Source organism: Thamnophis elegans, chromosome Z, assembly GCF_009769535.1.
Source record: "Thamnophis elegans isolate rThaEle1 chromosome Z, rThaEle1.pri, whole genome shotgun sequence".
In the NCBI taxonomy this organism is placed as follows: domain Eukaryota; kingdom Metazoa; phylum Chordata; class Lepidosauria; order Squamata; family Colubridae; genus Thamnophis; species Thamnophis elegans.
Genome location: NC_045558.1, coordinates 1,843,954 through 1,870,522, shown reverse-complemented (window position 1 = coordinate 1,870,522; position 26,569 = coordinate 1,843,954). Strand labels below are relative to the sequence as shown.

General features: G+C 46.6%; 1 protein-coding gene across 3 annotated transcripts; it reads right to left on the bottom strand.

Annotated features, from left to right (window-relative positions):
- Nucleotides 1-214: 214 nt before the first annotated feature.
- Nucleotides 215-25,329, bottom strand: LOC116522535 (KAT8 regulatory NSL complex subunit 1-like). 3 transcript variants are annotated; one of them, XM_032237483.1, is made up of 13 exons: nt 24,508-25,329; nt 19,118-19,259; nt 17,175-17,363; nt 16,629-16,756; nt 14,322-14,529; nt 13,381-13,546; nt 11,599-11,739; nt 8,362-8,531; nt 7,398-7,519; nt 5,988-6,042; nt 4,020-4,129; nt 2,251-2,461; nt 215-1,208 (listed from the first exon to the last, which is right to left on the bottom strand). In XM_032237483.1, exons 1-13 carry the CDS (start codon nt 24,975-24,977, stop codon nt 957-959), a joined length of 2,364 nt encoding a protein of 787 aa, XP_032093374.1. In that variant the 5' UTR covers nt 24,978-25,329; the 3' UTR covers nt 215-956. The 3 variants fall into 3 exon arrangements, with proteins under 3 accessions (XP_032093374.1, XP_032093375.1, XP_032093376.1); XM_032237484.1 differs by having other exon boundaries at nt 7,398-7,516; nt 24,508-25,328; XM_032237485.1 differs by lacking the exon at nt 17,175-17,363.
- Between the last annotated feature and the right edge of the window lie 1,240 nt (nt 25,330-26,569).

The window sequence follows — 26,569 nt, the reverse complement described above, 5'->3', positions numbered from 1 at the left end:
AATACAAATGACCAGCTGACTGTAAGGAGTATCAATTGTTTCCCCTCTCATCCCAGGAGCTTCCTTCAGTTCTCACTGAAGAACCAGAACTGAAGTAGTTTCTGGATGATAGATATCCATAGATATTTTTAAAATATCTTAAAAATGAAAAATGATGTTTAAAAAATATTTGCAAGCAACACACAGAGCCCAATAATCACTTTGGAGCCTGTGTTATTCTTCCGGTCAGGTTCCTTTTATTGATTACATTAGCATTTCCGTACAACTGCATAGCATCGACTGCTTTTCTGAATAGAAAAGTCTAGAAAGCGTCAGTTGCAATCATGATTGATCATTTTTTGTTTTTTCCCCCTCCAAGATCAGGGAGAAATCATGATTCAGAGTTAGGAAAAACCGCCGATTCCAGAACAGGTTTTGCGTTCAGAAAACCGTGGATTCCAGAATGGCGTAGATCAAAATGATAAATTGTGAGAAATTTATCGCCCTTCCCTGCAGACCCTTCCTTCGCAACCCCCACCCCAATAACCAGCGGCTCCGGGGACAAAGCCCATCGTCCACTAATCAATCTCCCCAATCACTCCACACGTCCCTCCTGCTTTTGAGGTTCCGATCAACGGCATCCGTTCCCTCTTGGTGTGTGTTGCGGCCTCTTTGTTTCCCCCTTTTTGGGTGGGGGTGGCCTCCCGCAGCCCCTAACCTTCCTTCCTGTGTGGTGCTCCAGATCCTCCCGCCTACCGATGGGCTTCTCCAGGTCACCCCCTCCTCCCACCCCACAGAGGCTTGGCGAATGGCCCTGCCGACCCTTTTTCGCCAGTCGTGGGGAACTCCTAGTCCAAAGATGGACCTCCGCTTTGCGCCCGACTTTCCCGGCGCCTGGCTCGCCAGCCGAGCTCGGTGATGCCTCTCTAGAGTGTGGGTGCAACTCTCCCGACGTCTTCTCTCCGGGGCCCGAGAGGTCATCTATTGTTCAGTGTGGACGCGACAAAGCAACGAGGCTCGGCCTGGCGCTGCCGATCATTGTCCTCGGGAGGCGCCTGACGCTTGGCCGGAAGCGCCTCTCTCGGATGAGAGAGGCCGGCGGCGTTGATGTGGTTAGTCCTCAAGGCTTCGTCCCACTGCTGGCCAAAGGTTTTGTGGCAGGAATCATGGAGCGCCCGGTACTCGGTGTCGGAAAGTGGGAAGGTGCGGGGTTCCCAAGGCGGGACGTTCTGGAGAGGAGAGGAGGAACACCAGGGTTAGTGTGAGAGAAGGAAAATTCAGCAAAGAAAGACCCACACTGACACTTCTCGACTTATGATTGGGTTACTTAGTGACCATTTGAAGTTACGACATACCTTTGCGGGAATACAGGTAGTCATTAACATCTAATTATTTGTTCGGTGACCATTCAAATTTACAATAGCACTTTAAAAAGTGATAACCATTTTTCACACTTAAGATTGTTGCAGTGTCCTAGGGTCACACGATTAAAATTCAGGTGCTTGGCAGCGAATGTTAGTGTCCCGGGGTCATGCGATTCCCCTTCTGCCAAGCAAAGTCAATAGGGAAGAACTTTAACAGCCCTGCTATTAAGTCAACGACTGCGGTGATTCGCTTAACAACTATTGTGGCTGATAGGCACAACTGAGCCAAAAATAAAGGTTGCTAGGTGAAACAGTTACTCCAAGTGAATTTTGACCCGTTGCTTTTTCTCGCAACGTTTAGTGAATCGCCGCCATTGTGAGGTCAGCCACACAGTTGTTAAGCGAATAATCGTTCTTCCCTGTTGATTTTATTTGTCAGAAGGTCGCAAAAGGGTATCCCGGGACTCTGAATCTCTCATAGCTGAGTTACCAAGTGGCTAAATTTTGTTCACTTGACCATGGGGATGTTGCAAAGGTCATAAGTGTAAAAACGGTCATAAGTTCCATTTTTCAGTACTGTTTAGACTTTTGAATGCTCAGTAAGCAAACTGTAAGCCGAGGACTACCTACCAATTTTCAGTGCTTCCTGCTAGCTTCCTCTATGCAATCATTGGGGAAGCCAGCAGGAAGCCGAGGTTACATGAGCTTGTTGCTTCATGATAGCAATCGGAACTGCCAGAATTGCTGTCATTAAGTTACAACACTGTGCTTTGCAACCCCATCTCTCATTGACTGAAATTTTGCTCTCAGTTACTGTCCTAAGCCGAGGACTGCTTCCAATTACTGTCATAACCTAAGGACGGTGCATTATTAATGGAATAGCCAAGCTCTCTGAACCAAATCTCACCTGGATCTCGTCTGTATTGAAGGAAGAGTCTTCACTGAAAGAATTCCCTCCTCGGCCTCTTAACACCAGGGACGTTGGGACGTTGAAAGGGTCCGGGCTGAGTGATGCAGTGGGAGAGTTGGCACCCTGAGGGTAGTGAAGACTATTCGGCACACTGTCCTGACAGCCGGGAGGAGGCACCCAGCGCCCGTCAGCTTTATGGGAGGAGCTCCTGGGAGGAGAAGGAACAGAGAATCCCATCAAGCAGGAAGCCTAACTTAGCAGGGTCTCAAAAGAGGTCCTGGGATGGTAGAGGGAGCTGGGGGGGGGGGGGGGAGTTGTCTTATTCCTTCCACCCCAATGACAGAAAAGGGTGTCCATTGACAGGTGTACCTCCAAAAGGAGATCAGAGATGGGAGACATGTTTTGGGGCATGGGAGAAACACTGGGAAAAGAGAAACACTCCAAAGTGTGCCAGGCCCAACCAGAGACTTCAGAGAACATCCTGGAACAAATGATCCCTTGCATTTGTGTGTGTGTGTGTGTGTGTGTGTGTGTGTGTGTGTGTGTGAGTGTGTGTGTGTGTGAGAGTGTGTGTGTGTGTGTGTGTGTGTGTGTGAGAGAGAGAGAGAGAGAGAGAGAGAGAGAGAGAGGGGGGGGGTTGGGCAACAGTTTTGGAAAGTTGGTGACTTTTCTAAGCCCCACCCCCTTTCAGGAATTTGATTTAGACATTACAAAATCATTTATTTCTATAATTTAGATGCCACATGATTCTAAACACTGGGCGTCTTGTTTTCAGCACCCTTGAGGCTTCTTCCTGCTGCATTATTATCCCTAAAGCAGGATTTCCAGCCCTGCAGCAATTAGTTTGTCTATTCATCCAATTCATACATTCCACTCTGCATCGATATTGTATCTGTCCATCCATCAATTCATCTATATCTATCCTCTCCCTCCCTCCAGCTATTACTTTATCATCTATCATGTACCTATGTATGTATCCATCCATCCAATCTGTATAATCCATTCATCTCTCTCCATGCATTCATCCATCCATCCATCATCTCTAGCTATCATCTTATCTACCCTTCCATTCATATTATCTGTCATCTTAGCCATCCATTCATCCTCTTTAGCTATCATCTTATCTACTTATCCATCCATCCGTCTCTATATATTCATCCATCCAATCTGTATTATCTATCTGTCCGTCTCCATCCAACTCTCTAGCTATCATCTTAACTATCACTTATTTACCGATCTATCCATCCCTCTTTGTATCCATCCATCCATCCCATCTCTCTAGCTATCATCTTGTCTATCCATCCATCCATTTCTATCCATTCATATAATCTCTCTAGCTATCATCTACCTGTCCATCTATGCATCATCTGTTTACCACTCTACCTCTTTTATCTGTCCATTCATCCATCCAGTTCTCTAGCTATCATCTTATCTATCTCTCCATCCATCCATCCATCCATCCCTCTATCCATCCATATAATCTCTAGCTATCATTTACCTATCCATCTCTATCTACCTCTTTTATCTATCTATCCATTATCTGTCTCTCCTTTCCTCCTTCTATGAATCTGATTAATCAACTTGTAATCTCAGTATATCTAGGAATTCCCCAAGAGCTACCCACCATGCTAATGCCGAGGCTGATAGGGCAGAGAAAATATGAGGCAAGTTGAGTTTGGTCTTCAACCTGTGATCTGAGCAACTCATCTCTCTGCATGGAAAGAGACTCTCTGGAGGGGCAGCCAAGAGCCTGTGGGAACAAATACCTGTTTCGTCTCTGGGAGGATGTTCCGGTCCAGGAATCCCAGCGGACCCGTTCCAGCTCTTCAAATTTTTGGTGATAGTTCAGATATGTTTCATCCGAAGTGTCTTCCAGCTAGAACAAAAAAAAAGGACAAAAGGTCTCCAATCTAGTTCAGAAATGGTGTCGGGGCAGTGGGACACGAGGAAAAGAACGACAAAGAGGAGAAGGATTGCGGGTGGTCTGAGCTGGGTTGTTTTCTTGCAGACGTTTCATCACCTAACAGCATCAGTGCGAGAAGGGAGAGGAGTGGAGGAGGAGGAGGCAGACATCGAGAAGGAAGAAAATGACTGTTAGGTCCTTGGTGCTCTGAGCTTGAATGTTTTCTAGCAGACGTTTGATTAACCAACTAAGTAATGTCATCAGTGTTAGAAAGGAGGGGGTTTATGGAGAGAAGTAGGAGAAAAAGGACTGTGGGGTCCTTGGTGCTCTCTAAGCTGGGTGATTTTCTTATGGACGTTTCATGACCCAAGTAGGGAACTGCTGAAAGGCAGGAATGTTTGTAAAGAGCAGGAAGAGGAAAGGTGGTGGAGGAAGAAGGACGGGTGTCTTTAGTGCTTTCTGAGTTGGGTTTTAGTCTTGCAGATGGTTCATGATCCAATTAGGAAACATCATCAATGCTAGAAGGGAGGGGGGATTGAGGAGAGGAGAAGAGGAGAAGAAGAAAAGGGATTGTGGGGTCCTTGGTGCTCTGTGAGTCAGGGTTTTATCTTGCAGATGTCTCATGACCCAACTAGGTAACCGTGTTTTCCCGAAAATAAGACAGGGTCTTATTTTCTTTTGACCCACAAATATTGCTTGGGCCTTATTATTGGGGGGGGGGCTTATTGGTTTGGGGTTGCCGGGTGGCTGCTCTCTTGCGAATGGGCGCCTGAAAAGCCGGGACAAGCATTAGGGGCAAACAGCTGTGTTGTGCTGTCGCAGCAATGCAACAAAGCTGCCATGAGGTGACCATGCTCGTGAGCAGCCGCCCGGCAACCCCCCCTTTCCAGCCGGGCAGAGCGCCACTCACTGACCCAGTAATATCCCAAAGGCCATGCTCCGAGCATAACCGGCTTCCAAACTCCGGAGATCCACTGCAGAGTCTTCCGGCAGCGGCCGCTCTGGGACTACGCTCTATGGTTGTGGGCTGGCTGTGGGCAGACTCTCCCACCCAAAGGCGTCAAGGAACGTGAGTGCCTTTGCCCCCCCCCTTCCCCGGCTCCTGTGGCTTTGCGCCTTCGGGATATCGCTAGGTTGGTGAGTGGTGCTCTGCCTGGCTGGGGAGGAGAGGTGTTGTCCAGGGGGCTTATTATTGGGGGAGGGCGTATATTTTTGCCCACAGGAAAAATATGGCATGGTCTTATTATCATGTTGTAATTTCAGGAAAACACGGTAACATCATGAGTGCTAAAAGGAAATGGGGTTTGCAAATAACGGGAGGAAGAGGAGGAAGAAGAAGAAAAAGAGGAGGAGGAAGGACTGGGGTATCTTTGCTGCTCTTTGAGCCGGGCCATTTCCTTGCAGACATTTCACGACCCAACTAGGGAACATCATCAGTGCTAGAACAGAGGAGGAACAGGAGGAAAATGAAAATGAAAAAGAAAAGGAAGAGGTGGAGGAAGAAGAAGGGAGGAAGAAGAAAGGAGGAGGACTGGGGTGGGGGTGGGTCCTTAGTGCTCTCTCAGCCAGGCTGTTTCTTTGCAGATATTTCACAACCCAACTAGGGAACACCATCAGGCCCTTCCATCTTGCCCATCATACCAGCCAGTGTTACGATCTGGAGGCAGCACACACACCCACACCCACACCCACCTTCTTCCACTCCTGAATCCACAACACCCATGTAACCCTTGCCCGATTGTGGCTGCAGTCATGCAACGTGTACACAGACACAAAAACACACAGCCCGCCACAACCACAGTGGGCCACCTGGGGGCGCCCTCCCTCTTACCTCCGACTCCGCTTCCTCCAAGATCACCAACCCTTTGGGGTCCACCGTTCTCCAGCTAAAGGGAGAAAAACAGAGGCGATTGACTGATTTGCACGGAGTCCTCGACTTACAAGACTTCGCTTAGTGACCATTCAAAGTTATGACAGGCCTTGGGGGGAAAAAGGGGACCCGGGACGCGTTTTTCATGGTTGCGATGCTTGCAATGACCCTCGGGGAACACGATCAAGATTCAGATGCTTGGCAAGAGAGTCGGATTTATGATGGTCGCGGGGTCCTGTGATCCCCTTTGGCGACCTTCTGACAAGCAGAGTCAAGGGGGAAACAGGATCCGCTTAATGACCGTGTGACTGACTTAAGCACTACGGGGGTTCACTTAAAAGTGGCAAAGGAGGTTGCAAAATGGCCCAAAACTCACTTAAGGACTGCTTCCCTAAACCGTGACTCACTCAACAACCGCAGGGATTCACTTAACAACAGTGGTAAGGAAGGTCCTAAAATGGGGAGAGGCTCACTTAAGGAATGCTTCAATTAACAACTGTGTGACTCACACAAATGCAGGGATTCACTTAACAACGGTGGCAAGGGATACCCTAAAATGGGGTAAAACTCACTTAAGGAATGGTTCTCTTAACCGCGTGACTCACTTAACAACTGCAGATTCCCTTAATGATGGTAGCAGGAAAATTTGTAAAATGGGGTAAAACTCACTTAAGGAATGGTTCACTTAATAACCATGAGACTCACTTAACAACCACAGCGCTTCACTTAACGATGGTGGCAAGTAAGGTCCTACCATGGGGCAAAACACATTGAAAAATGCTTCACTTAACAACCGTGTAGGTCACTTAATAATGGCAGATTCACTTAACGACAGTGGCAAGAAAGGTCACAAAAAGGAGCAAACCTGACAACCAATGCTTCTCTTAATTGTGTTACTCACTTAGCAACTGCAGTGACTCACTTAACTATGGTGGCAAGTAAGGTCATAAAATAGGGCAAAACAAACACTTCACAACCATGTGACTCACTCAATAACCACAATGATTTCCTTAAAGACGGTGGCAAGGAAGATCCTAAAATGGGGCAACACTCATTGAAAAATGCTTCACTTAACAACCATGTTACTCACTTAGCAATCACAGCAATTCCCTTAACGATTATGGCAGGAAGAGTCATAAAATGGGGCCAAACTCACTCCTGCAACGCTTCCACTTCACAACCGAGCGTCTCCCTTAACAACCGTCTTTCTCAGCAACAGAAAGTTTGGGCCATAATTGCGGCCGCGAAGTCGAGGACTCCCCAGTAATGAAACAACTTCCCCAATTAAATTCCAATTATTCTTCAATTAAAATTCCAGATTCCGGATTCGTCGGGAAACAGATTTGAGCATTCTCAAAAAAAGGAACTCACCTGGGGGTTAAAATCTCTTTATATTGCAGTTTTTCCACCCGGGTGGCGGCGGCCATGGACATCGGAATGACGATGTTGTTGATATCATAGGAAGTTTCCACTTTTTTCTTCTTGGCAGGCTGCTGGGCGTGGGGTGCGGGGGCAGGGAAAAAAACACAACACACAATTGGTGAAACAAACAAAGCAACAAAAGACAACACCGGGGTGAACATTGACACTTGGTAGGAGCGAGGGGGGTTATACCTGATTCCTGAAAAGGTCTTTTGGGGGATTTTGATGGGATGGAGCAAAGCCTCACTCTTGGTCACCCTGGGGGGCTTCCCTATTACACAAGGGGATCTATGTAGCTCAGGGATGAACTAGTGTTCTGAGGGGGGGGGGCGGTTGTTGTAACCTCATCACTGCGAGGAGGAGGAGGAGGAGGAGGAGGAGGAGGAGGAGGAGGAGGAGGAGGAGGAGGAGGAGGAGGAGGAGGAAAAAAAGAACTGGGGAGTTCCATGGTGTTCCCTGAGCTGGGTGGTTTCCTTGCAGACATCTCATGACCCAGCTAGAGAGCACCATCAGTGCTATAGGAGGAAGAGGAAGAAGACAAGATCAGCAGGAGGAGGAGACAATAGATGGAGGAAGAGGTGAAAAAGAGGAGTAGGAGGAAGGATTATAGGATCTTTGGTGCTCATTGAGATTGGTGATTTTCTTGCAGATGCTTTGTTCCCAACTAGGGAACGTCATTAGTGGTAGGAGGGAAAGGAGGAGGGGGAAGATGACAAAGAGTAGTAGTAGGAGAGAACGGATGAGGAGGAAAAGAAAAGGAAGAGGGAGAGGAGAACGACAACCATGGGGTTCTTGGACCTCCCTCCAAGGGTTTCCTTTCAGATGTTTCATGACCCACTAGAGAATGTCATCAGTGCTGGAAGAGAGGGATCTGCACTCTCCATTTCCACATGTCCCCTTCCGGCTCACTTACCAATGCGGAGCTGCTGCTGGCTGTTGCGGGATGAGGAGGCACATGATTGGCGTGCAATATGGGAGGGTTTTCGAGGCACAGAGGCGGCACCTGGAGCGAAGCGCCCAGTTTGTTGGGTGAGGGACGCGGGGCGCAGAGGCTGAAGCCAGCCAATCCTTTCAACAAAGCACCTGGGAAAAAAGGGAATGGGATAGATGACAATCAAATCCATCGTATGGAAGGGTGATTCGACTGCGGGTTTGGGGTCTGCCATAGGCCACGTTCTCTGCCAACCAATAACCGACCCAGGTTTTTTGGCCCCGCTAAAATCTTTTCTGATCATTTGCGGGATGACGTCCACCTTCTAAGTTGCCCTCGACTTACGATCTTTTTCTAAATGTTCGAAGTTGCGACGGCCCTGAAGCAAGGGACTTAGGACTGTTTTTTAAATTTACGACTTTTACGATCGTGAGATCAAAATGCACACACTGGGCAACTGACTTGTATTTATGACAGGGTTATGCGATCTCCTTTCCCGACCTTAAGCCGAACAGAAGTCAATGGGGAAGCCGGATTCACTTAACGACTGTCTGACTAACTTAACACTGCAGCGATTTCATGACCGTACGGCCAGACAGGTTGTAAAACAGGCGGGTTTTTTTAACAAATGTCTCAGCGAGCCAGAGAAATTGGGGCTCCAGTCAAAGGGAAAGTCAGATTCGCTTAACGACTATGTTACTCATTGAACAACAGCTGGGATTCACTTAACGACAAGGGCAGGAACGTTTGTCAAATTTATTTTAATGTCTCCCTCTGCCACAGAAATGTCAGCGGTCATACATTGAGGACTGCCCCATATTCCAAAGCAGGTGACGATGAAAACTGAGACTATACAAAGGAAGGAATACTACAGTATCTGGAAAAGTCAGATTTGCCAAAAATAGCAGAGGAAGTAAAAGTTATGCTCTATGAGGAAATAAAAATATCAGAGATAATTGAGGCCATACAAAGACAAAATAATAATAAAGCAGCAGGGCCAGATGGATTGCCAGTGGAAACATATAAAGAATTCCAGGATATGTTTGTTCCAACGCTGATGGGAGATTTATAATGCTGTGTTGAAAGAGGCAAAGACATCGCTATCATGGATGGAGGCTAACATTGTCTTATTACCTAAGGAGGACTCAGATCAAATGTCTATACAAAACTACAGACTAATTTCATTGCTAAATGCAGATCATAAGATTTTTGCTCTGATAGTTGCAGAACGATTGAAAAAAATTCCTCACATTGTTTATCCACACAGATCAAAATGGATTCCTTCCCAGAAGACAAATAAAAAACAGTATGAAAACTATGCTGGACATTCTCGAACATTATGAAGTGCATAATGAAAAACAGGTTGCATTACTTTTTCTCAATGCCTAAAAGGCATTTGACAATGTGAACTGGGAATTTTTACATCAACAATTGGAACACATGGAATTTGGGGATAAGTTTATAAACACGATCAGAGCAATATATACAAATAAAAAAGGCAAAGTAATAATTAATGGTGAATTAATGCAAAGTATAGCAATACAGAAAGGTACAAGACAAGGTTGCCCTCTATCCCTGCTGGTGTTCATATTAACCCTAAAAGTTCTAGTTAGGAATGTGCATAAAGAGGAACAGATAAAGGGACTATAAATTAAAAAAGAACAATTTAAGTTACAGGCTTTCGCAGACTATTTAATTTTTGTGTTAGAGGAACCTTTAAAGTCTGGTATGAAACTTATTGAGGAATCGACAGAGTATGGGAAAGTAGCAGGCTTAAAGGTAAATATGACAAAGACTAAAATGTTAGTTAAAAATATTGACATCCAAATTGAAAGAGGAGTTAATGAAGAAATTGGGTATTCAAATTGTCAAAACAATGAAATATCTAAGTATACATTTATCAGCGAGGTGTGTGTCCATCAAAGAACACAACTATATTAATTTGATCAATAAAACTAAATAAGACTTAGAAAGGTAGAAAAACCTACAATTGTCCCTGATGGGTAGGATCACAGTCACAAAGATAAATGTACTATCAAAATTTCTTTTTCTGTTTCAGAACATTCCCATTAAATTAAAAAAAGTTTTTTTAAAGATTTTAAATCAATTTCTAAATTCATGAGCCGAGGTGGCGCAGTGGTTAGGGTGCAGTACTGCAGCCACTTCAACTGACTGCTAGTTCTGCAGTTCGGCGGTTCAAATCTCACCGGCTCAGGGTTGACTCAGCCTTCCTCCTTCCAAGGTGGGTAAAATGAGGACCCAGATTGTGGGGGCAATATGCCGGCTCTGTAAACCACTTAGAGAGGGCTGAAAGCCCTATGAAGCGGTATATAAGTCTTATTGCTATTGCTATATGGCAGGGGGGAAAACCAAGAATAAATAACTCAAAGCTATGCAAGATACTAAGGAAAAAGGAGGATTTGGCGTACCGGATTGGGAACTTTATTATACTGTCAAAGAAACTATGGTCACATGGGCAATTTTTTTTGGTTATAATGTAGATTTGGCTAAATGGGAAAAACTTTGGATACTTAATCGGAAACTAACAATGGCCACGGCTTATAAAGAAAATCTGTATAAGATGTTCTACAAATGGGATCTTCCCCCAGCACGGCTCTCTAAAATGTTTAAAAATGTGGCCCCAAATTATTGGAAGTGCAAAAAAACACCAGACACTTTTAATCATATGTGGACATGGAATGAGGCAAAAAGATACTGGAAAATGAATCATGGTTGGAACAAATGGTAGATCAAATTTTGTCCAACCAGAAAATTTTCTCCTAGGCATAATACCGGGGGGGTATAAGAAAGATGCGCTTTTATCTAATTATACATGTACTAACTGTGGCACGTATAACTTATGCGCAGTATTGGAAAAAAGGAAATAAATCACCAGAGTTAGATATACTTAGAAAAATTTTGGCCTATGCAGAAGCAGATAGGCCCACCCTTGAAATAAAAAATAAAGGGGAATCGGAATATTTTGAAGTCTGGAACAGATTCTATTATTGGTATAAGACAAGGTGACAAGACTGGAACAAACTGTAAATAATGTGATTGGATAGAAGGATGGATAATGTATTAAGTAGGCTAAGAGCTATTGGATGAGATTATCTGTATATAAAGTGACTGTATGGTCACTTCAACTTCACAAGGCTGCACTGTTTAAAATGTAAAAACAATAAATATATATATGAAAAAAAAATCATATTACTTTACCTGGAGCAGAAAGCGATGGGGAACCGACATTGTTGGTTAAGTCTTTCAAGCTGGCATGGGGTGGCTTCTGAAAGTTGGGTTTGGGGGTCCGCCAATGGTCTTCTCGCAGCAAGGCCTCGAAGTGTAAATGCAGAGGGTTGCCTGTTTAAAAAGGGGACAATAAATAAATAAATAAATAAATAAATAAATGGCATTTGAACCCTACAAAAGTGGAGACAAAGGTCAAGGGATTAGTCCTCTGTGAGTAATGGGTTGACAGCTTAGGTTCCTTATGCTGCACGTCTCATAATCTGGCGGAGATCTCTTGTTTTTCGCCCCGTGTATGTAAACGTTGGAAAGAAGGCCGTGGTGTTCCTCCAGGTCATAAGTATGCATGTATGTGAGTATATGCACAATGGTTATAATGACTGAATGCAAGGAAATATTTTAATGTATGCTGATTAATACACATTTAAAGTGACAGTAAATATTTGATTCTATTCCACTCCATTCCATTCTTATTCTCAATCCTATTCTATTCATTTCTATTCTAATTCCATTCCACTATTCTATTCTAATCTCTATTCCATTCTGAATTCTATTCCATTCCATTCTGAATTCTATTGTATTCCATATTCTATATACTCTTCTCTTTTCTATTCCATTCCACTCAGTTCTGCATTCCATTCTGTTTTCTAATCTGCATTCTGTTCCATTCTATATTCTGTGCTGTATTCTATTGCCGTGATGGCGAACCTAGGGCACACGTGTCACAGGTGGCACGCAGAGCCATATTTGGCGGCACGCCAGTTGTCAGCATGTTTCGCTCCTCCGGAGGGCCAAGGGAGGCCATTTTTGCCCCCCCCCAGGCCTCAGGAAAGCCTCTGGAGGGGGTGCGCGTGCATCCGTGGGGGTGTCACGCACGCATACGCAGGTGGGTGGGGAGATTGAGTGGGCATGCAGACGCAATTTTGGCATGCCGTAAGAAAAAGGTTTGCCATCTCTGTCCTATTCCGTTCTGCTAGCAAGTGACTCGTATTTATGATGGTGGCAGGGTCCCTGGGGGACATGCAATCCCCTTCCACGCCTTACCAACAAGCAAAGTCAGTGTCACTTAATGACCATGTGACCAACTTAAGAACTGCTGGAATTCATAAGGCTTGGCAACTGACTCACATTTATGACCGGGTCCCCAGGGTCACACGATCACCTTCCGTAACCTTCCAATGAGCACAGTCCATGGGGAAAGCCCGATTCACATTAACAACCATATTGCTAACTAAACAACTGCTGCAATACACAACACTTGGCAACTGACTCACATTTATGACAGTTGCAGGGTCCCAAGACAAGTGATCCCCTTTTGTGACTGGCAAGGTCAACAGGGAAAGCACAATTCACTGTTCCTAACTTAATAACCGTTGGGATACGCGTGGCTTGGCAACTGACTTGTATTTATGACGGTCACAGTGTCCCGATCTCACATGATCCCCTTTTGCGACCAGCGAAGTCCATGTGGAAAGCCCGATGCCCTCAACGACCGTCTTGCTAACTTAACCACGGCTGGGATGCCCTAAATGACGGGGGCAAGAACGGTCATAAAAGGAGGCAAACCTCCCTTCATCTCTGTCTCGCTTAGCAATGGAAACGCTTGACTCCACTGCGGTAGTAAGGCAAGGGAACAAGCCTGTATTTTGTGTCTGCAAACAGAACGGATTGGGGGGGGGGGGGAGTGAAGGAGGCCAGAGTGTAATTTCAGAGGAGGGGGGGAGGAGGAGTTGCAGGCGGTGTCTAGTTACTCACCATGTGGGAAAGAGAGGATGGGGTGGAAGCCGGAGTCCAGCAGAGCGATCCGTTCCTCCAAGGACATGGCCTCCGGGTCGAGGGCCGGCAGCGAGGCCTTGAAGTCGCACAAAATGCAGGAGTTGGGCTGCTCACAGGTGCACTTCAGGCTGAGAGGCTTCGGTGGCTGCAGGGAAAGAGAGGACTCAGCGATAACGACATCGTCAACAATGTCAATAATCTGAACAGCTCTTAGGTCCCCTGGGCCTAGGACCTGAAAGTGGGGTTTCATCACTGGAGGCTTCGTAGAAAACTGACAAGCGGTTGTCTGAAATGGCTGAGGGTCTCCCACTAGAGCTGGGGGTTTGGACTACAGGACCTCTCAGGTCCCTTCTGACTCTGTCGTTCTGTGATTCTGTAAGGGTCTCCTCTCGAGCAGGGGGTTCGACTAGAAGACCTCCAAGGTGCCTTCTGACTCTGTTATACAGAGGAAAAGGAAGGGAAGGAGGAAGACTGTGGGGTCCTTGGTGCTCTTTGAGCTTGGTGGTTTTCTTGCAGATGTTTCATGACCCAGCTAGGGAACATCATCAGTGATGGGACGAGGAGGAGGATTGAGGAGGGTCCTTGGTGCTGTCTGAGCTTGCTGGTTTTCTTTTAGATGTTTCACAAACCAATTAGGGAACAGCAGGAGGGCTACAAGAAAGGGGAGTTTGGAGAGAGCATGCGAGCGAGACGGACAGACAGAGAGAGAGGAGGGGGAGGAATACCGGGTTCTTCATGCTCTCTGAGCTGGGTGGGTTTTTTTTTTTATAGGACTGAAACTAGGCAACATCATCATCATCACTAACACTGATGATGTTCTCTAGCTGGGTCATGAAACGTCTCCAAGAAAATCACCCAGCCCAGAGACAAACAGTCAACCCCATCTGAAATGTCTACATCGACTTCACCTTCAGCCTTACCTTTCGGTTCAGGTGAGCGATGGAGTTGATTCTCACCAGCCGGCGCTTCTTGTACCTGCAGATGGGACGGATCCGGGCCGCCACGCAGCTGTTGTCCAGGGCCGAGGCCATGCCGGGCAGGCTGTGGTTTGCTGGTGTGGGCTTCTTGAGGTGCCGGTCGGCAGTCGGGCCTTCTGCAGAGCTGCCACTGGTGGCACAGGAGCTCAAGCTGCGAGGGTCAAAGAGAAGAAACGGTCCCGCTGGAGAAATATTCCAGACACAACGGGGATGTTGTTGTGTAGGAAGGAATGACAATCTTCCTGCACAGAATCCTTGCAAAAGTAATCAGCAGGAAGTGAGTAGCGCAACTATAAGGGGTCCTTGAGTTATGACCGTTCAAAGATGCGACGTGTCCCCATGTCGTTGTGTGACTGCATTGCCCCCCCCCCCCATCATCAGCCTTTGTATACATTTTATTGGAAAGTAGATCTTGGTTTCTTACAGTCAGTGACAAATGTACCAGGGAACATCACTGCTACGTAGCAAGAAAGAAGAATAAAAGAAAGAACGAAAGAACGGATGAAAGAAAGAGGGGGAGGAGGGGGAGGAAGAAAAGAAGAAAGAAAAGGAAATGAAGGGAGTGGGAAAGAAAGAGAAAATAAAATAAAATAAAATAAATAAATAAATAAATAAATAAATAAATAAGAAAGAAAGAAAGAAAGAAAGAAAGAAAGAAAGAAAGAAAGAAAGAAAGAAAGAAGGTAATATGGAGTTTCTCCTGGATTCATGACCACAGGTGGCGGTCGTGGCCTTTGCGCAACTGCAGGTTGTGTGCCAGTTATGCCCTTTTCTGGACAAACAATCCCTACTCACGGTCCCTCATGCCCTCGTCACTTCCCGTCTTGATTATTGCAACATGCTCTACGTGGGGCTGCCCTTGAAGAGCATCCAGAAGCTCCAGGTTGTGCAAAATGCAGCAGCCTGCATGGTTTTGTGCAGAGCCCAGTATGCACCTGTCACCTCTCCTGAGGGAGCTGCATTGGTTGCCAATTTGCTTCCAGGTGCAATTCAAGGGGCTGGTTGCCACCTTTAAAGCCCTTCATGGCTTGGGACAAAGTGATCTGAGGGACCGTCTCTTGCCGGTCATATCTACCCAACCCATCAGAGTGGGGAGGCAGGGAGCGCTGTGGGTCCCATCCCCAAGGGAGATACACCTGGTGGGACCCAGAAGAAGGGCCATCTCCTTGGTGGCCCCCCACGCTCTGGAACATCATCCCCCCCCCAGAGATTAGAACGGCCCCCACTCTAATACTCTTCTGGAAGGTGCTGAAGACCTGGTCCTGCCAGCAGGCGTGGGGAACCCAGAGCGGGAGGGAGCCCATTAAATGGCTTGTGCGGTCTGCTAGCATCTTATTCTATATGACACCTTGAGTCGCCATGGGTGAATAGGCGGATAGATACATAGATAGATAGACAGACTGACAGACAGATAGAAGAGGGGGGGAGGCCGGGAGAGAGGAAGGAAGAAAAGGAAGAGGAAGCAAGGGAGAGAGGGAGAGAGAGAAATAAAGAAAGAAATAAAGAAAGAAAGAAAGAAAGAGGGAGGGAGGGAGGGAGGGGAGAGGCAAGGAGGAAGGAAGAATAGGGATAGAGGAAGTAAAGAAGGAGAGGAAGGAACAAAGAAAAAGGATGGGAAGGAGGGAAGAACAAAAGAGGAAAGAAGTGAGGGAGAAAGGAAGGAAGGAATTCATTTTTAAAAAGAACCAGTGTGCTCTGAGTACAAAATGACAATAAAGCTTAACCCATCCCATCCTAGCTTTTGATTCCAGAAAGCAGGAGAAGCGAACAAGCAAAGACACCAGATGCTATTCAAAGCACCAGAGCAAAACAATCTCCAAGAAGGAAAATCCCAGAAAATAGAGCAAACTTTTAATGTGGATGAGAATGAGCCGGAGGAACAAGTTGACAATCTGGCAAATAAATAACCCTCATGTTTTATTTCAATGGGTTGATTCCGGGAGGAAAAAAATATTTTCAATAAGGGGGAAGAGATTAAAATCAGCAACCACTAGGCCTGTCAGCTGAATGCCGAGGAATGCTTGGAAGATTCCAAAGAAAAGGATCAAAATATAAATAACCTTGAAAAAGGGATGGCAACCAACAATGATCTGTGTTATAAATGTTATCAAATTAAATCTTCTAGGATGACTACGGTATCACAATACTCTCTTCCTTATAAATTTTACCAACTTAAATCTTGTAGGATAATTACCACAAAGATCTGTTCATTATAAATTTTATCAACTGAAATCTTATGGGATAACCCACCAGTTGCTAATTCCGTTGACTTGATGGGGGGATGGGCAAGCTTTGGGGGGCTCCGGAGACCCGTTGATGGGGGTGCAGGAAGGATTTTGACAGACCAGGTTCCTTAAAGATTGGGCGAGGTGAGAATTCTAAAAGAGAAAAATGCAATTTTATTTTATTTTTGTTTTGAAAACAAGTTTTATTTCCCAGCAATGCAAAAGCCAGAGGAGAGTAAGAATCAAAACAAATTAAATTCAATGAATAAAAGATTAAAACCATTAAAATGAAAGGAACGACTGAAACTTTTAATCGGAAATCCACTCCTCTTAAAGCATGATGGCTGGGGAATTATGGGAGTTGGTCGTCCCCTCTTAAAGCTTGCTGATGGGGAGATTCTTGGGAGTTGAACCCACCCCTCTTTTAACATGGCCATGATCTAAGATCATCTCTTTCTTTTCACCTGCTTGATGAAAGAAATAAGGACTTTGACAATGCAACTTTTCCAATATTCCCCTTCAGGAACAATCATTGCTCCTTGTCACCGGATGCATCCGCTAGAATACAAACCTGTTTTTCAGCATTTTGGAGGAGATAAGAAGGGATGCAAGGCGATATTCCACCGGGCACCTTCAGGTGGGGAGAGGAGGGAGGCAGTGCTGGGGTTTTCCTGGAATTCATCACCCCTGCAGGGGGGGCCAGGCGGCTCGGCGGCTTCAGCCCATCTTCCTGCTGGAGGCTGCCCAGAATAACTGGGCCCTGAGGAGGGGGTGGGGGAAACCCTTGTATTTAGAAGCTCTTGTTAAGGGTAGAAGAATAGATGGTGGATACTCGGACAAAAACAACAAAATGGGGCATTTGTCCTGCCGGAGGTAGGATGATGCGATGCTCATAATTCTGGAGATTACTTCAAAGCTTTACTGATTCTAGATACTGATTTCATGATGGAAATACTTTCTGGGAGGCTCAGGGATCTGCTCTGTCCCTGCTTTGATATAGCCAGTTTGGCCTAAGGTGGGACTAGAACCCACCGTCACCTGGTGATTGGCCCAAAGTCACTCAATTAGGTTTCATCCCTAACCTAAGATGGTACTAGAATTCACCATCTCCTGGTGATTGGTCCTAAGTCACCCAACTAGCGTGCTTTAAGAGTGTCATAAGTGTGATACACCGTCCAAAGGTTGCAAAAAAGAATCCTGTGACCATGGTTTACTTCAATCATCGTAAGTTTTTAATAATAAATAAATAAAGTATGAACCAGTTGCCAGGGCTCTGAAATTAATTACATGCTACAAATGTGGTAAGTGTGAAAAAGTAGTCTTTCTCCAGAACTGTCACCCAAGGAACGGTTGTAAGTCAACATGTTTGTGATAAATACAACCTTTACAAAACTTTCCCTCAAGTCTAGTTGGAGATAAGAGATTCCCCAGCCTTTGATCTTTCCCCGGTTGCAAATCACAGCCTGTTTTATTAGCCTCAAGTCAATAAAATATTCATTTTTACTTTCACCAACGTCAAAGATAAACCTTGGAGGCTCTGTTCCTAGGAACAAACGCCAGCTCCGAGAACACACATGCACACATGCCGGGGTGGGGGTGGGGGTGTGTGCTGTGAATTTCAGTGAACATGACCTGGATCACACAACTTAGAAAGACACTGGTATGATGCCCGGAGCCTGCAAAGCCTCAAAAACTACTTAATTCTGTTTAGCCTGGGCAAATGCAGACAAGGAAAGAGAAAGATAAATAAAATTTAAAAAAAGAAATAACTCTAAGCCACCATCTTTGATGTGAAGTAATAAATAATTGGTATAAAATAAAACCACTTTTATTATTTGGACTGAATAAATGGCACAGGTCTTAAGAGAATTCATTGGCATACTGACAAAATGTTTTCTCTTTTATGTTTTAACTTTTAACAGTGAATAGTGTATTCTACTTGGGTATTCCAGTGGATTGTGGCAGTACATTTATAGCGGTTGACAAAATAATTGGGGGGGGGGGAGAGAAACCCATCCACATTAAATAGAAATAATAAATTAGGGCTCCTTGGTGCTTTCTGAGCTTGGTGGTTTTCTTGCAGACATTTCATGACCCAACTAGGGAACACCATCAGGTCTAGAAGGGACTTTATGTACAGAGAGCAAACCTCACACTTCTCTTGCACTGATGATGGGATGTAGGCTTTGCCCCAATTTTACAACCTTTCTGAGTGAACCCCGGCAATTCTGAAGTCAATTGTATGGTTATTCAGTGAACCTGGCTTCAAGTCGCCCCAAAGGGGAATCCTCTGACCCCAGGACAGTCATAAATATGAGCCAGTACACATTTTGAGCACAGTGACTCTGGAAGGAGGGGGGCAGGAAATGCTGCGGCGGTTCATAAAAGCCATCCCAGGTCCTGGTTTTTTTCAAGTGCCATGATAAAGTTCTGAACAGTCAGTATCACTAAATGAACTGCTTTTCGAGGCACCCATATGAAAATGCTTCTGGAAAGGAAGGAAGTTGGCCTTACCTTGTTGGCACGGAGCTGCTTGTAAACATCGGTCTGCTGCCTTATCCGATACTCCAGGTCCAACACTTGAGCTTGTAGCCATGTCCAGCGACAGATGATGGCCGCTCTCTCAATCGCCCACTGGCGCTGTGCCAGCCGGCGCCTAAAAGGAGAAGCATTGACACACAAGCATTAGTGTTCTTCACTCAGCTTGGTGCACCAGAGACACAAGGATTGAAATATATACATCTATTCGTACACAGGTCTACCCAAAAGCCAAATCCTAGGTTTCTCTGAAGGGAACTTAGGAAACTTTGGTTAAGCCTTTCTCGTCTTCGTCATTTAACAACTCAGTTTCATATTTCAGATTTTCTCCGGAAGGTCATTTGGCAAGCTTTCAAGGTCTGGCCACCAAAACAGCCAAGCTTAGAGAACACCCAGGACTCCTCCTCTTCTCACAAACCTCTTCTGGCACTGAAGACATTATCTAGTTGGCTCCTGAAACATCTGCAAGAAAACCACCCAGCTCAGACATCACCCAGGACCCCACCACATTCCTCCTCCTCTCCACAATCCTACCTCCCTTGTAGCACTGATGATCCTACCCAGTTGGGTTATGAAATGTCTGCAAGAAAATCACCCAGCTCAGAGAGCACCAAGAAGCCCACTGTTCAGATCACCTTTCAAGTTCAGATAGTCCACACTTAATCACCATCGGACGTTTGGGTGACACTAAACAAACCCTAAGTTTAACCATTGTTCACACAACCGTTATGGAATCCCCATGGTCACACGGTCAAAATTCAGGCGCTGGTCTAAAGATAACTTGTGTCTAACTCTACAGCATGGTATTCATCTCGGTTTCTTGGGGAAAGAAGCCAGGATTGTCTGAAGACGCTTCTATGGTCATCTAGCCCACGTGGCTCTAGATAACATGACTTATATACCATGTTGGCCATGGAACAGTGTTACCTTTCCACCGAAGTGTAACCTGTTTATCTACTAGTCTTTTGTAGGGTGGGGGACTACTGATTTATCATTTTATTATTTTCTTTTATTATTTTTATATGACATTTTTATATTCAAATAAGCTGCCTTGAGACCCCAGGGGCAATTTTTCCAAGTTTTCTAAAATAAAGAAAAATGTTCATGCTTTTGAACTGCTAAGTGGGCAAGAGCTGGAGCCAGGGATGGGAGCTCACCCCTTTGTGGAGAGCTCGGGTTTCAAACCGCCAATCTTCCAAGTACCTTGTCAACTGGCATGTCTTTATGATGATCGAAGCATCCCACTTAGTAACTGGCATGTAATATGGGTAGTCCCTGACTTACAACAGTTCAAGTTACAACGGCATGGAAAAGGAGACTTACAATTGTTGCTCACACGATCCTAACCAGAGATCAAAATTCAGACGCTTGGCCACCAACTCATATTTACAACGCTTACAGTATCCAGGGGTCATGTGATGTGATCATGTGACAAGCAAAGGCAAGGGGGTGGGGGGGGAAATCAGTTACACTCAACAAACATGCGACTCATTTACCAATTGCAGTGATTCACTTAATAACCATGTCAAAGAAAGTTGTAAAATGGGGCAAAAACCCCTTCACACGCTTCACTTGGCAACAGAACATTTTGGCGCTCAATTCTGGTCATAAGTTGAGGACATCTGTAACATCTCACTGAAGGCTGTTCTTTGCCACTTCAGGTTGCAGGAACAGACACACAAACACACATACATGGTCTGTAATCAGGATTGCAGCATCCCAGGGTCACATGATCCCCTTTTGCGACCCTCTGAGAAGCAAAGTCAATGGGGGTGGAGTTAAGCCAGATTCACTTAATGACCGTGCAACTAATTAAACTACGGGGATTCATTGAGCAATTGGCAAGAAAGGTACTCACAAAATAATGCTCTCCCTTAGCCATGGAAGTTTTGAGTTCAATTGCAGTCGTAAGTCGAGGACTTCATATAATTCAGTCCCAGTATTGCCACCATGGTCAAGCCGTGGTCACTGTGCAGGGCAATGAAAATAGCAAAAGATGGAGGGGAGAGACAGATGGGCCGGGCTGTTCAAGAGGAGAAGACCCTTCACCTGTTAGAGGAGTTGAGCAGGAATGGCATGGATTGAGATGGGTCCTCACTTAACCACCAGTGTGATTCAGTTACTAACGGCAACAGGGACTGCCGGGCTTGGTGTCACTAAGCAATGTAACCCTTTACTTGAATTTAAGTGGTAGTGAGAAGAACGAATCAGCTTCAAAGAATGGCAAAACACTGAACCCGTAAATGTGTAAGAAAAGGGATCTGGGTTCGAGGGGAGGCGGTACGACTCTCTTCCGAGGTAGTCCTCAAGTTGAAACACTTCATTTAGTGATTGTTCAAAGTTCCCACGGCACAGAAAGAAGGGACTCACGACCTTTTCTCGCACTTGTGTCCTCACGCTCATGTGTTCCAAATTCAAGATGTTTGGCCACCAACTTGTACATATGAGAGTCGTGGCGTTCCCAGGCTCATGGGATTCCCCCTTTTGCGACACGCTTAAAAAAGTCAATGGGGAAGCTGGATGTGCTTCACACAACCACACAGCCAACCGATTTGCTTAATGACAGGTACAAGGAAGTTTGCCACATGGACCAAAACTCACTCAGCACCAGAAACTTGCCCCTCAAATGGGGTCCTAAGTCGAGGATTATCTGTAATTTCTCTCTCACACACACACATACGCTCTGAAGCCAGATTCTAGTGGCATGCTGGGAAAAACACTCCCTCACCCAGATAGTCCTCGGCTTATGACCACAATTCAACCCGACATTGCTGTGGTGGAGCAAGAGAGTTTGGTCAGCCTTTTCCCATCTTACAATCTTTCTTTGCTCCAGTCATTAAGCGAACCAGGCATTGATTTTGCAGGTCGGAAGGTCGCAAAAGGGGACAATGACTTTGACTCAGGGGTTCTGAGCTAGGATTTTTTTTCTTGCAGATGTTTCAAGACCCAACTGGGGAACATCATCAGAGCTAGAACGGAGGGGGGTTGTGGAGAGGAGGAAGAGGAGAAAAGGAAGAAGAGAAGGAGGAAGAGGAGGTAGACTGCAGATTCTTGGTGCTCTCTGAGCCGGTTTTTTGTCTTGCAGAAGTTTCATGACCCAACTAGGCAGAGGTGGTATTCAGCAGGTTCTGACCAGTTCTGGAGAACCAGTAGCAGAAAATTTGAGTAGTTCGGAGAACCGGTTTTACAGTATCCTTCCCCTGCCACGCCCACCAAGCCACACCCACAATGCTATGGTATGCCCACCAAGCCATGCCCACAGAACTGATAGTAAAAAAAATTTGAATCCCACCACTGCCACTAGATAACATCATTAGTGCTAGAAGGGTTGGGGCTTGCAATGAACAGGAGGAAGAAGAGGAGGAAGCACTGTGGGGTCCTTGGTGCCTCGTGAGCCAGGTTTGTGTCTTGCAGATGCCTCATGTCCCAACTAGGGAATGTCATCAGTGCTGGGCTAAGGGGAACGCAACTCCTTCCCTTTCACACCTCTACAGCATCTGAATCCCAGTTTCCAACCCTCACAACCCTACCCCACTCTCAGGCGAGTCTTGTTGCCCCTCCCTCCCAAAAAGACCCCCCCTTCCCCTGTCTAGGAAACAGGGCCACCTGTCGGTTTCTTTGGCAAAAGAAGTCCAAGCGAGGGGATTGGGCAGGCAGAGGTCTCAGAGCAAGGCAGAAATTCAACCGAAAGAGTTCAAACTCAGAGAGAGGCAGCCTGTCCTGGGAGTGGCCTGGACTCCGCCCAACCCTGACAAGACCCTGGCCCCATGTTAGGCTGCAATGACACATGTACACACCCAGGTCAGGCTGAATTCACATGTGAATATCCATTCACACAAGTATACACCCAGGTTGCTTTAACATATGTGGATCCAGCTCAGGCCCTATTCCCACATGCACACAACAGGTGAGGGTCCATTCACGTATGCAGCAAACCGAAACGCCATTCACACATGTGCAACCCATGTCAGGCTCCATTCACACATGTACTCCCACGATTAGCTCCATTACCATGGCTATAAAACCCGATCAGGCTGCATTTACACATGAACTGAAGCTCCATTTACACAACCATGTCAGGCCCCATTCCCACATGCACATACCAAGTCCTGCTCCATTCACACATGCACAGATCCAAGTCAGGCCCCATTCATACATGTATACACTCAGGTCAGGCTCCATTCACATGTATAAAACCCAAATGAAGCTCCTTTCACATTTGTACACACCCAGGTTAAGCTCCATGTACATGTGTAAAACCCCATTTACATGCATAAACCCATGTCAGGCTCCATTCACACCTGTACACAAAGATCATCTACACGTTACACCCCTATTCACATGTATTCATCCATCTCAGGTTCAATTGCCATGTTTACACAACCTGATCAGGCTGCATTCACACATGTCCACGCCTAGAAGTCAGGCTGCATTGACATGTATTACACCATCATACCGGGGCAACCTTTCTCTGACAAGACAATCGCCCTATTCTGGCCCTTCCTCGGGGCCTCGGACTCTTAGTGTCTGAGGTGTTCCTGAGCGAGGAGCCCGACAAAGAGAACAGAGTAATTCAGGCTCCATTCACACCTGTACATACCCATGTCAAGCTCCACTGACACATGTATACACAGGTCAGGCTCTACCTACACGTTACATCCCCATTCACATGTGTACACCTATCTCAGACGCCACTCACAAAACAAAACAATATCAGGCTCCATGCATACGAATACACCCATGTCAGGTTCCATTCACATGTGTAAACATGCTTATCAGTCTTCATCCACATATGCACACCGATGTCAGGCTCCATCCACACGTGTACACCCAGAGGTCAGGCTCCATTGGCACATATCGACACCCATTTGAGGCTTCATTCACTTGTGGCTCCATCTACACTTGTATACAAACCCATTTCAGGCTCCATTCACGCACATTCATCTATATTAGTCTCCATCCATACGTGTACACACCCAAAACTCACACATGTACACCCAGGATGTCAGGCTCCTTTCACATGTCTACACACCCATATCAGGCCATTCACATGTGTACATTGATCTAAGTCCCCATTCACACCTGTACACGTCACACTTCCATTCACATGTGCACATCCATCTCAGACTTCATTCACATATCTACACCCAGAAGTCAGGCTCCATTCACAGATCTATCTATACACCCATCTCAGTCTACATTCACACATACAAATCAATATCAGGCTCCATTCACACATTTACATGCAGATCAGGGTCCAATTTAAAGTCTTAAACACACACACTCCCCATTCTACAGGTGTTACACCCCCTCCAGGCCCGTGGAAACCATCCTCCCCTCCCCCAAGACCAGCCCTGAGGACTCACCCCACCCCGGCGTTGCATCGGAGTCCGGGGCCCGGCTCGGGGCCCTCGCTGTCTGAGGAAGAGGGGGACGACGAGGAGGAGGAGGACGAGGAGTTCCCGAAGGAGGAGCCAGACGAAGAAGAGGACGAGGACGAGGAGGAAGACGAGGAGGAGGAGGAGGAAGAAGAGGCGTCCGAGGCGCTCTCCGTGGCGTCCGAGTCGCAGCCCCGCTGGGCCGCCCGGAGCCGGGCTTGAGCCTCGGCCGCCAGCCGCCTCAGCTCGGCCCCGCCGCCGCTCCGACCAGGCCGCGCCCGGCTTCGGCCCACCAAGCCGTTCAGCTGCTGACGGACATGCCGTTCCACCTGCTGGCCTTGCAGAGCCCGGAGCCGACGGCAAAGGCTCCGAGCCCGGGTCCAAAGGACGGCTTGGCGGGTTCGGGAAGAAGCCCGGCGACGACGAAAAGTCGCCTCAGCCGCCTCAGCGGCCGCCATTACTGGCGCCAAAAAAAAAAAAAATTACCTCAGGGCGGGCCGGGACTCTCCATTGCTGGCGCGCGCGCGGGACAATGCCAGGCAGGCCCCGCGCCCGACCACGCATGCGCCGCGGGGCCCAAACCAGCCCGCCCTAGCCCGAGTTCGGACGACGAAGAGGAAGGGGGAAAAAAAAAAACGCCCCACCGCCGCGCGTGCGTCGACGAAGGGGGAAAAAAAAAACCCCAAAAGAGACGCCGCCCTGCGCGTGCGCGATGGGAACTTTAAGTAAGAAGGGCAGAGTCGGTGCCTTCGTCGCCTAAAGTTGCGCAAGTGCGGAGAAAGGTGCCCTGACTTTCTTACGACGCCTTAAAAGGGCCGGGGGGGGGGGGAAGTAGGCGCTTTGGTTGGCACTTCTACGCATGTGCGGCAGGTGGTGCCCGCAGTTTTTAAAGCACCCTTCGTTCGCACTTCTGCGCATGTGCGGTGAAAGATGCCCAGTGTTTCTTAAACCTTCGGAAAAGGCAGGGCGGGGTTCACAACTTCAAACGCCCATGTGCGGCGGAAGGTTACGTTTCTTTCGCACTTGTGCGCATGTGCAGCTGAAAATGCCCGGAGGTTTTGGGTTTTTTTTTAAAGTTCTGAAAGTGGCCAAGATTTAGGAATGCAGGTAGTCCTCAACTTACGACCACAACTGAGCCCGAAACTGATGCTGTTAAGTGAAAACATTGACTAAGGGAGGTTGTCCCATTTTACAACATCTCTCCCTGCAGTCCTTTAAGTGAATGCTTGCAGGGGTTAAAATAAGGTACTATGTCACTAAGTGAATCGGGCCTTCCCCATCGACCTAGCTTGCCAGAAGGCCGCCAAAGAGGATCACGCAAACCCTGGGACTGTGCGACCGTTGTAAATGTGAGTCACTTGCCTAGCGTCTGAATTTGGGTCGCGTGACCAAGGAGATGCTGGGATGGTCGTTAAGTGTGAAAAAAATCCTTTATAAGGGCTGTCATAATTTGGAAGTTTCAGTAAATGAACTGTTGTACATCGAGGAGTACCTGTGCAGGTAGTTCGCTTAGCGACCGTTCCAAGTTACAATGGCATATGCAAAAAGGGACTTAGGACTGTTTTTCACACTTACAACCATTGTGATCGGAACTCAGACATTTGGCAACTGACTCATATCCGAGGATCGCATGATCCCCTTGGGGGACCTTCTGACCAACAAGCATCTAGATTCACTTAATGACCATCTTACTGGAACAACTGCAAGGACTCACTTAACGACGGTGGCAAGAAAGTTCACCACCCAGGCAACACGCATTTTAACACACATCTCTCTTAGCAGCGGAAATTTTCCCGTTGAGGACACCCGTCTTCCAAATCAGGCGCTGACAATTGAAATTTAGATGTTTGGCAATTAGTTCTGATCCTATTAGAAACAGGTCGTCCTCGAATTACAACGGTTCGTTTAGCGACCATTCCAAGTGATGACGGCCCTAAACAAAAGGGACTTGGGACTGTTTTTCGCACTTACGACCATTGCAGCAAAGTCGATCGGAGTCACCCGGTTCACTTAACGACCATGTGTAGCTAACTTAACCACTACAGGGATT